This window comes from Terrapene carolina, unplaced genomic scaffold (assembly GCF_002925995.2).
Source record: "Terrapene carolina triunguis isolate 2854851 unplaced genomic scaffold, T_m_triunguis-2.0 Scaffold234, whole genome shotgun sequence".
NCBI classification, from domain to species: Eukaryota; Metazoa; Chordata; order Testudines; family Emydidae; genus Terrapene; species Terrapene triunguis.
In genome coordinates, this window is record NW_020664585.1 from 11,922,877 (window position 1) to 11,934,191 (window position 11,315).

Below are 11,315 nucleotides of genomic sequence, written 5' to 3' on the forward strand. Positions count from 1 at the left end.
GTCAGTCTAACAAGGCAATTCAATTGACAGCAGGATACCAAGAGAGGAAAAATAACTTTTGAAGTGGTAATGAGAGTGGCCCATTCCAGACAGTTGACAAGAAGGTGTGAATAACAGTAGGGGGAAATTAGGTTTAGGTTTTGTAATGACCCAACCAGTCCCAGTCTTTATTCAGGCCTAATCTGATGGTGTCCAGTTTGTAAATGAGTTTCAGTTCTGCAGTTTCACGTTGGAGTATGTTTTTGAAGTTTTTTTGTTGAAGAATTGCCACTTTCAGGTCTGTTATTTAGTGACCAGGGAGACTGAAGTTTTCTCCTACTCGTTTTTGAATGTTATGATTCCTGATATCAGATTTGTGTCCATTTATTCATTTGCGTAGAGACGGTCCGGTTTGGCCAATACATGGAAATGGTAACAAACAGTACAAGGCTTTTAAAACCTTGATCTTAAACTCAGGACACATTATATGAAAATCATCTACATAGAAAACCACCAATAAATAATAGATTATGTTTAATAGCACAAAGGATCTGAACCACTTAATAAATTATAGAAATGCTAAAGTGATGCTATCTCTGAAGTAGGAATATGTCATCTAACTATTGCAAAGAATAGTTATACAAGGAGAGTATATTTTGGCCAAAGACCTAGGGGAAAACCAATATACATTTTAAAAAGTTGCTGTCAGATCTTTGACTATGGGCCTTTGATGTCCATAATCTCAAGGAAAACCCATTAAACTACATGGAAGTTGGTTTATGACTGGTAGAACTGATCCTGCTAAGCTCTGAATGTGGGGAAATGAGCTATTTCAAATCTGATGCTTAAACCACTCTATTAAACATGTTGTTTTATTTACACATACACAGGGCTGGCTCCAGGCACCAGCTTAACAAGCAGGTGCTTGGGGCGGCCAAGGGAGAGGGGCGGCACCTGCAGCAATTCGGGGGCGGTAGGTCCCTCACTCCCTGTAGGAGCGAAGGACCTGCCGCTGAACTGCCGCCGCCGCTCGCGGCTTTTTTTTTTCTTTTTTCCAATTGCCGCCGCCGCTCGCGATTGTGGTCGCGGCTTTTTTTTTTTTTGCTTGGGGCAGCAGAAATGCTGGAGCCGGCCCTGCACATACGCATACATTCCTGTAGAACGCAAACCAGAGCAAAAAGAACAATAACTGTCAAGATGATAAAGCATGTGTACTCTTTCATCAGAGACATACGGGGCAATATCCGGAAGTTATGCTTCAAATAAATGTGTTGGTCTCTAAGGTACCACAAGTACTCCTGTTCTTTTTGCGGATACAGACTAACACGGCTGCTACTCTGAAACCTATATCCTGAAGTTGTTACTCCCAATTAAGTCCTTTTGCTGCTTCTAATTAGAGCCTGGGAGGCGGCCAGGTGGCCCAGGCTCCCCTCACCCCCTTCTCCTCCATCTCCACCGCCAAGGCTCCGGCTTTAGCGCCGTACCGGGGGCTAGTAACACCGCACGAAAGGCAGGGCGCTGAGCAAGCTGGGGCACTGCCTGTAAAACGGGGAGGGCTGGTCCCGCCTCAGGGTGGGGCTGTGCACACGAGGCCCTGGGAGGGCGGAAACGGTGAAGCGCACTCAACCCCCCGCCCGGGAGGATGCACAAGAGCTGAGGAGGACCCAGCTCCGCCGAGGACTTGTTTTAGGCAGGGGCGTGGAGCGGAAGAAGAAACGTGGGAGGCCACCGCGCGCGCAAACGCCGCACAATCGGCTTCTTAGCCCGGGCCGCGAGCGAGCCCAGCGCCATCCCCAGGCCCTGAGCGAACGTTCTACGTCACACCCCGAGGGCGGGGCGCGAGCGTCTCGATTCCCGCGCCCCTAGACCCGGAAGCGTGGTTGATTCCCTTTCCGCTCCGTGCAGCTAAACTAACGCGTGCGCGTCTTCTCTCAGCACTCCAACGGCGGTTAGAAAAACGTCTAAGGAAGCGGCGCGCGCTGGCGGAGGGAGGGAGCTCACGGTCCCCCCCCGCCTCCTATCACGTGACGCTCGACCACTCCCTCCTTTCGTTGTGTCCGCGCGGCGTCGCACTCCGGGTATTTGAACCGCGCTTCCGCCATCTTTCCAGCGCCTAGTCACTGAGGGGAGCGATACCGAGAGACGTCTCGGGAAGGTAACGGGCCTAGGCCTCCCCCCATTCCCCGTAGGGATCGAGAGAAGTGGGATGGGTTTAGGAAGGGATAGAGGGTGCGTGAGGGGGGTGGTAGTCGTCGGTCGCCGCCTAGGAATGGGGCTGGGGGAGAGGTGAGGCCTGGCTGGGGGCCGCTCCCGTCTCCTTTCTTTCGCGATGGGGCGTCTGGGCCCGTTGGCCACATAAGGAGCGGGACAGGCCTGGCTGGAGGAGCAGAGGGGGGCTGATGCGGCCTGGATGCCCGCAGAGGGGGGAGGGGAAGTGGCGCGCGCTGCTCCGTCATCGTGGCGCGGGGAGGCCGCGGGGCCCGTTGGAGGGGTGGGGGAGCGGGAGACAGCCCGGGCCCCTCCGGATTCCCAGGCCTGGGTTGATTGGGAGATGGTCTCTTCTCAGAGGCGGGATGTTGGCTTGGCGCGGAAGGAGGGAGTTGAGCCGGACACCCCCCGGGGCGAGTCCAAGCTCGTCTTCCCCTGGGGGCGCCTGGCTGGCCCCGTGGTTCATTCCTCCCGCACCGGGCCTGGCGAAAGTGGGGTTCAGGTGGCTCCCTCTGTAGGGTCCAGGGGGGCGGGTGGGGAAGTGCGGCCGCCATTATCGCTCATTCTCCCGCCCCATGCGGCGCGGCGCTTCCTGTCCCGATGAATGGGGCCGGGACCACGCGGGGAGTTGGCGGGCTGGGAGGAGCCCGGGCCTCTGCGCCGGAGGCGGCTGGTGACCGCAGCGCAGAGCACGGCGCCCAACCCCCGCTGGCCGGGCCCTGCGCCTTCTGGCGTGCTGAGCTCTCATGCTGCCATTTCTCCCGCAGACCCAGCATGGCCGCCCAAGGAGAGCCCCAAGTGCAGTTTAAGGTAAGGAGTTGGCGTTGCGCGGGCAGGTCTGACTCGCTGGGGCAGCTTCATACGTGATTCTCGGCCGGCGTTAGCGCAGCCGCGGGTTTGGAGCTGAGGTTTTGACTCCACTTACCATTGTACAGTAAGTTTGCTCAGGTTAGGGCCTAGAGTGAATTTCTACTATGCCATGCATGTTAGCTTCTATACCTAATTCGAATTGTAGTTTAATTAAACTTTTTAAATCGTTGTGATGCGCAACATAAAATCTATTCCGATTATGAATTAAAAGTACTTCCAAATGCTCCCTCTCCCTAGTTCCTTTGTCACTTTTGCTTTGCGTTAGTCTCCTAACTTACCACTTCTTTCCTGTGTTGTGTGGAAGCGTCAGATAACAGGAAAAACTCATTTTAGGTAGTGTGCTGATCAGTGCACTGTGTTACACACACACTCTGACTCCTTGCTATAGCAGTCTTGGGTGTTTGTGTAAAATAGGAAGACAACCACAAATTATTTATTTGATGTCCTATTAAACACTCTGGAAGGTAAATAGTCTTTTCTTTTCTAAAACTCAAATACTGTCATATTGCATATTTCTTGGTTTGGACAATGCAAGTCAACGTCATACTGTGGCTCTCATGTGCTAGTCTAATGCTGTAGTGTTTGAATGACAAGCACTGTAGAGGGTCTTGTTAACTGATTCAATTTTTTGAAAAATTGAAATGGTTCTATATAACATTCTAAAAAGATGTGCTTTAAGAATTGGCACTTTCAGGCCAAATCTAGAATATTCTTTTATCTGGATTTAATAATCTGTAACTGGTAGAACCAAATTTAACACTTGAAAGCTGTGTGGTGTTTGTATAAGGCAACTTTAAACTGTGGTAATGTCAAATAATGAAATATATAACAAGCTGGGCATTAACTGCTTTTAGGTAGGTTATAACTAAAAAACAAAACAATGTAATCTCCCTGCATGGAACAATTTATAGGATTGGTGTTTTAGTTAAAAATTATGTAAAAGTGACTTTAAAAAGTGTTGACTTAATTTGTTTTCTGAAATCTTTCAACAGCTTGTCTTGGTTGGTGATGGTGGTACTGGTAAAACAACATTTGTAAAACGTCATTTGACTGGTGAATTTGAGAAGAAGTATGTAGGTATGTTTAAACACTTGGAGATTCTAATACTAGTTTTAAATATTACATAAGCAGTTTCTAAATTTAACATTTTAATTGCAGCTACACTGGGTGTTGAAGTCCATCCTCTGGTGTTCCACACTAATAGAGGTCCAATTAAATTTAATGTATGGGACACGGCTGGTCAGGAGAAATTTGGTGGTCTGCGGGATGGTTACTATATTCAGGGTAAGTGTAAATTTTCTGTAGTTTTACAGTAACTCCCCTGTAACTTTACAGGGAGGGGTCAGTAATATGACAATAGTTGTACTAAAAAAGAGCATCCCACCCTAAGCAAACTGTAGCCATGCCAGCATGAGGAAGTAGTCATGCTATTCTGTATATTGTGTTTTCTAATAATCTATGGCACTCTCCAGTAAAGTTAAATGGCATAACAAACTAATCGAGAAATGGGTTGCCAGGCTTAAATTTCCCACTTAAAGAGAATCGGAAACTGCATTAAACAGGAATATTTCCCTTTATATTTTTCTAAAGTAGCTATTCTTTATGTATTTGACTCAGTTAATTCTTTGCAGAACATCTCTAAAGAGTTTGTCCTCTTACCTGCCTTTAGAAATACGAGGAACAAAGTCTGGCCTCTTTGTTCTTTGAAAAGCTCCTTGGATTAGGGTGGGAGACACAGGGTCATCCTGAGATATGTACCGTAAGCTCTCAAGTTGCTGAAGGCCTGGATAGGTTGTCTGAGACTGGTTTACACCTATTTGAATCATGTTTTTGAGAAATATTTGGGCAAATCAAACTTCTTGGGGAAGCCTCTGTGTGTACCCTATCCATGTGACACTCTGGTTTTCAATGGGACTACTTGCATGAATAAAATTACTGGGTACCTTAGGGTTTGTAGGATTGGGCCCAAAGATGTGAGCAGGCAAATGATCCTGAGCTGGTCTCAGGAACTCCTATATTCTTTGCTTATTGAGCAGAAGGTATCCTGACAGAATTATTAGGTGGAAAAGAAAAAGTGAAATACTCTAAGGATAGAGTGGACTGAGGGTTGTGCTTACAGGAGGACCACCCATTCATATATCTTTTATCCAGTGCTAGTATACATTTAAAGAAATAATTTAAGCTTTCATATTATTTTTCTTTCAGCTCAGTGTGCTATCATAATGTTTGATGTAACATCAAGAGTTACATACAAGAATGTACCTAACTGGCATAGAGATCTGGTACGAGTATGTGAAAACATCCCTATAGTGTTGTGTGGCAACAAAGTGGATATTAAGGACAGAAAAGTCAAGGCAAAGTCAATTGTCTTCCACAGGAAGAAGAATCTTCAGGTATGATGGCTATCTGTTTTCAGAAATCTTATGTTTTGATTTTTAGTCTTATTGACCTAAACAGTACTATTGCAGCCCTTTTATTCTGAAGGTAAAATGCAATGCTGAGCACTTATGCATTTCTCATTACCAGTGATAGTTAACTACAAATGCAGTAAAACATCAAATCAGTTTTTTCCATAAGAACAGAATTGAGGATCTTAACAATTGACACAGATAGGAAGTTTAAAGGTGTTGTATTCCCTTCATTAGGACTAATATTGACTTCTGCCAGAGATGTAAGACCCTGAACTCAGTCTTGATATCAAGCTCTTCATCATTTAAAGAAGCTAATAACAGAGTAAAAAGGGAACCCTAACATTCATTAGAATTTGATAAAAATTCAGAGCAGGTGGGCCAAATATGAACCTGTTCAGAATGAAGCTCTTCACAAAGTCTTGTGCACTTAAGAATCTGTTTTTTATTTTTCTTATTGGAATAAAAATCAAGGTTTAGGTCCAGAAATCTGATGCCTTGATAGACAACTGCAATGTCTTAACTTGCTTTTTTGTTACGGGACTGTTTAGTGGCCTGTTTCTATCGTGTGCCAAACCACTTTAGCTTGGCAAAAATCACTGGGAGTAAAGCAGGTGAAGACCTTGCAGTTGAGACCCTGGTCAGAGCCAAACTTGGCATTGTAACAAGGTCTGACTTTCAACTGTAGATGTGTCAACATAGTTCAACTGTGAGAGTATGTTTATATGACCATTCTCTTTTGCAGTACTATGATATCTCAGCTAAGAGTAACTACAACTTTGAGAAGCCCTTCCTCTGGCTTGCCAGGAAGCTAATTGGAGATCCCAACTTGGAGTTTGTTGCCATGCCTGCTCTTGCGCCCCCAGAGGTTGTTATGGACCCAGCATTGGCAGCACAGTATGAGCAAGACTTACAGGTAACTGCTCTGACAATGGTACAGAGTTCCAATGGTTGTCCGTTTCTCTAACATGGATACCTGAGAAATCAACTGCTATAAGGAGTTCAAACTCTATAGCTAGTTGCTAAATATAATTTTATCTGTTTCAGATTGCTCAGACCACTGCCCTGCCAGATGAAGATGATGACCTGTAAGGGATGAAGCTGGAGCCCAGCGTCAGAAGTCTAGTTTTATAGGCAACTGTCCTGTGATGTCAGTGGTGCAGCGTGTTTGCCACTTTATTATCTAGCTGAGCAGAACATGTGCTTAATCTTTGGGATGCTGAGAGATGAATGGGCTTCGGAGTGAATGTGGCAGTTAAAAAAAAAAAAAAAAATTCCTTCATATTTTGGACCTGCATATCTAGCTGTTTTTTGGACTGCAATTACTTCCCCTTTGAGTTTCAAATCTAACTAAGACTGCTGCAGTCACATCACAGTATTCAGTGGTAAATCTTGTTTGTTACTGTCATTCCCATTCCTTTTTTGTTTAGATCATAATAAAGTTGTATTTCAAATATCTAAACAAGTGAACTTTCATGCATTGTTAGGAGTAAGTTAAATAATGTCTCCTATCCTTGAATAGATGCTAATATAGTATTGAATTTTAATTTGAATTTTTACACTTGTAATAGGTATGCAACAAGTAATAAATTAAAAGGTAATCTAGTAATCTTACAGGCTTCTTGAAGCCTATCTGATTTAAACACTGACATTTAAAACCCGAAGTGTAACTTAATTAGAAAAAACAAAAGCAGTGAACATCTGAGGGCTTGTCTACAGGTTAATGTAGTGTGTGCTGGGGGTGTGTGAGTAGTGTGCACAAACATGGTCCACGCAGACTAAAGTTCCTTAGTACTTACTAGGTAGAAGCACACCAGGGAACTTGGAATGTGTTCAAGCATGGTTGACATGGGCTAACTACTGCATGTGTTAATATGCTTTTTAAAATCACCCCCTTGTGCACATTAGCCTACCATGTAGACTGTCCCTGAAGGATTGGCAAGTGTAAATGGATTGAAACAAGTGTAAAATGCAGGTCTAAACCTGTTCTTAATGGCTGCATTTGAGATACAGATACTGACTGCTTGCAGGGATTCTTATTTTAGGAATACAGTACCAAGCTCAACCTCCATGCTACCTTTTTAAAAAAACCAATCTTCAGTTCTGGTTTGCAGTTTTTTAATCTATTAAAATGAACTTTGAAATTCAGAGGGCTCCATACTATAGCAACCGGAAACTAGTCAGCAGTAGGCCTGTTTATATTAAGTGATGTACAAATTATAGCAGAGCTAGTGTTCTGCTATAGTTAAGGCTGTGTGTTCTTCAGTGAATACAGTGAAATGGGCTCTTCGCTGAGCATTGTAACTCACTTTCCACTGAAGAGTTACAATTAGTAAAACTTGAGTCTAATTCCATGCTTGACTGAACTACATAAGTCTTTACCAAACTGCACCAAGGTCTAAATTTGAAAATAGCTTATTTCAGCACAGATAGTGGAAAATGTCAACTTTAACACTAAATTTACTGGCACTTAAACCAGATGTACACACCAAAATGGAAGTTTTTAAGGGAAATAATTTTCAGTAGTGTTCAATTAAGTACATGAATCCGTCAGTTTTGTATTTTTGGTTTCTTAATAAAGTGAAGCATTTCATTTATTCCTCAACTTGCATGTTTATGTACGTAGTTATTACTGACAATATTTTTTAAACTTGGATAATACCACCAACCTAAAGCACCCTTGTTACCAGCAACAAGTGGACTGCTATAGTTATTGTCACATTTCCTTCCAAAAACATTTAGACATGATTAGTCAGACTTTTAATTGTCTAGATTCACTTTGGAAACTAGTTTACAGATAGTTATGGCTTAATGGGAGGAGTTGAAATGGTCCTTCATGGGTAGGATTAATAGTAGCCTTTTCATTCTGCATTTGATCTTATCTACAGTCAAGACATCCAGGTTCTCTTCCCAAGCTTCAGCTGGACTGATCTTTTCACTAGCACAATCTGCTTGAATCAAATACCACCTGAACATAGGCTTCTGCTTCATGTATTCTGCCACTAAGGATTAGGCTATGTCTACAGTTTGAGGTAGAGCTGTGATTTGATTCCTAATCTGAGGTAAAACATGCTAGTTCTGAGCAGACTTGCACACTTGTCACAGCAGCATGAACAATGGAATGGGCTAGCTACATGGAATGTGCCTGTCCGAGACCCTACCCCTGCACTTCAGACAACTAGCCCCTTGCACTGCTGTGGCTACTCTCCATTTAGCATGCTAGTTTAATCCGAGCTAGTGTGAGTATTTTGTCTTGAAGTGGCAATCGTCTCCACAGCTGGGAATGTAGCTGTACCTTAAATTGGTGGTCTCCAAGCTGGGGTGAGGCATGGAGGAACATTTAGGGGGGCAGGGCCCCAGCCACTCTGGCTCCAGCCTCCTCACCACAGCCTAGCCCTGGCCCTTCTCATGGCTGTGGCCTCCGCCGCAGCTCCAGCTCCCTGGGGTGGTGGGGTGTGGACAGGTTACATTATGGCTAAGTGGAGACACAACATAAGTTTGGGGACCACTGCCTAAATGAACACTATTTGCTAATGCTGCCAGGTTTAAACTTGCCTATTAGGTTCTACAACATAAATTTTTGCTTTTAAAATTCAAGTAGCTTTATGTATTAGTTTGCAAGTGGGCCCTAGCTGCCTGCCCTTCCTGCCACTTTTCCCCTCCTCCCCCAAATGGTTTCTTGTCACCACTTTCACCCCTTAATTGTTTTAGCAGGAGAACCCCTAGTACCTCTGACTTGGTTTGCATGTGTTGTGGCTTCTGCAAAGTAGTGGAGTATGGCTACATTATTGTTTTATCTGATGTGCACATACTTTAAATATAAGATATCTAAAGTGTAAAGAACTTCATGAAATCATGATTTTTTTTTTTTTTGTAAAATGCCATATGCTGGATCTTTCAGTTGTTGGAGTTTGACCTCTAGTGACCTTCCTATTTCCCCTCTCAAATCTATCAGTCTTCCTGGACCTTTTTACTGCAATATCATTTGGCCTAGTAGAGTAGGTTGGAATCTTTTTTGAAGTCTCATTGCAGGTTTTTCAGGTGATGGGAGGATGGTGCTGTAGAATAGCAAAGTTATTCTATGTTTATAGGGCTGAGATCATGCTCTGTCCATGGCATTTCTAGGGTCTGTTAGACTAAGGACCTGAACTGATCCTGAATTGTCAATGAGGCCAATATCACATTATCTTAGTGGGTACCTGCGCAATTACAACTTTTGCCAGTTTTTTTTTTTTCATATACACTCTTGTGATTTGTAAGAAATAAGATTAGTTTTTGCTAATGTTTCAGAACTAGTTTGTGTTAGAGACCCACACTCCTAAATTTAAAAGCATGATGAAATTTTCAAGTCTTATAATGATGGCAGCTTGTATATGTTAAAAGGGCTTAACTGAGTTATGTTTTAGAGCTGCCAGGTGATAGTATTATTTGAATGTTTGCAAACATAAGAGAAAATTAGGTAGTCTTGAATTATCAGGAAATGTTCTATCTGCATAACCATGTCTTCTTTAAATCATTTAAATCCACTCATCTCAGCCTGAACTACAGTGGTGCTACCACCCCATAATATTCTATTCTGCCTGTATATAGTACCTTTTGTCCTAAAATGATAAACTGTTGCAGGGGTAAATTAATTCTATTTATTTTCTTTGATTTTCCCCTTCCCCCCCTCTCAAATGTTGATATTGCTTGTCCCTTAATAAACGGTCAGGAAAATTAAACTTTCCTTACACTGTATGAATACCTCCACCTAGTGGTATGAGTTGTACATTAGAATACAGTACTTCACTTATTCCAAATGAGTGCCTTAATCAGTTAGATCCAAACTTTGCACTTTTTGATATTCCACTTATATGGCTGCTGAATTTTCATATTAACTTGGGATACAAGTAGGGTCACTTCATATGCTGTCCTTTTCACATGATTTAAGTTGGCAAGTCTGCCTCTGTATGAGATTTACAGTTTTTGACATTTTGCAACCTGAACCAAATATGTTCATTTTTTAAAAATTTTTATTTTGTCCTTGAGGTTCTGCATTTTTGTTCTAGCTTTCAAATATAGAATGGGGTATTGGCAAATATACTATGCCTGGTAATGTGCTGAAGCTCCAGTATTTCACCCATTTTGGGCCAAAACATGTTTTTTGAAGCTCTGACCTTTGATCTTTTGTTACTAAAATGGGAGGTTGTAGGGCACAATTTGGACTGTCAGCTGCTTTATAAAAATACACATGCTTAAATGAAAGCTGTATTTTATAAATTCAAGTGCTTTGGGCCTGGGTTCTTCTCTAACAGTGTAACTTCATTGCAACAGTTGAGGTATTCCTATATATGCAATGGAATAGAATTGAGCCAGAGTAATTTTTGATGTATACAGTTAAAATTGCATTTAAGTTAGTTTCTCTCTCTTGTTTGGTGTCTATAACTTAGTATGGAGAAACTGTATAGGATTATATATAGTGGATACCTGCACAATTACAACTTTTGTAAGAAATAGAATTTAGTTTTTGCTGATGTTTCAGGCTTGACAGGATAACAAGCCTTGTGGATGGGGGGGGGGGGGGGGTCATAAATATAAAGGGAAGGGTAACAACCTTTATGTATGCAGTAACATAAAATCCCTCCTGGCCAGAGGTACAGAATCACTTACCTGTAAGGGGTTAATCAGTTCAATTAACCAAGTTGGCACCTGACCAGAAGGACTAATGGGGAAGGAAGATGCTTTCAAATGGGGGTGGGGGGGAGGTTTTGTTGGTGCTCTTTTTGTTGGTTCCCTCTTGGGACAAAGAGAGAGACCAAGCAGACCAGCTCCTAACAAGATCCTGAAATGATACATCTAAAATTACAGAAA

The 11,315-nt window shown here is 42.9% G+C and overlaps 1 protein-coding gene across 1 annotated transcript; it reads left to right on the top strand.

Moving 5' to 3' along the window:
• The first annotated feature begins 1,949 nt into the window (after window positions 1-1,949).
• RAN (RAN, member RAS oncogene family) lies at window positions 1,950-6,919 on the top strand. Its single transcript, XM_024205756.3, has 7 exons — window positions 1,950-2,134; window positions 2,955-2,997; window positions 4,050-4,134; window positions 4,216-4,341; window positions 5,263-5,450; window positions 6,211-6,381; window positions 6,513-6,919. Exons 2-7 carry the CDS (start codon window positions 2,962-2,964, stop codon window positions 6,555-6,557), a joined length of 651 nt encoding a protein of 216 aa, XP_024061524.1. The 5' UTR covers window positions 1,950-2,134; window positions 2,955-2,961; the 3' UTR covers window positions 6,558-6,919.
• The last annotated feature ends 4,396 nt before the right edge of the window (window positions 6,920-11,315 follow it).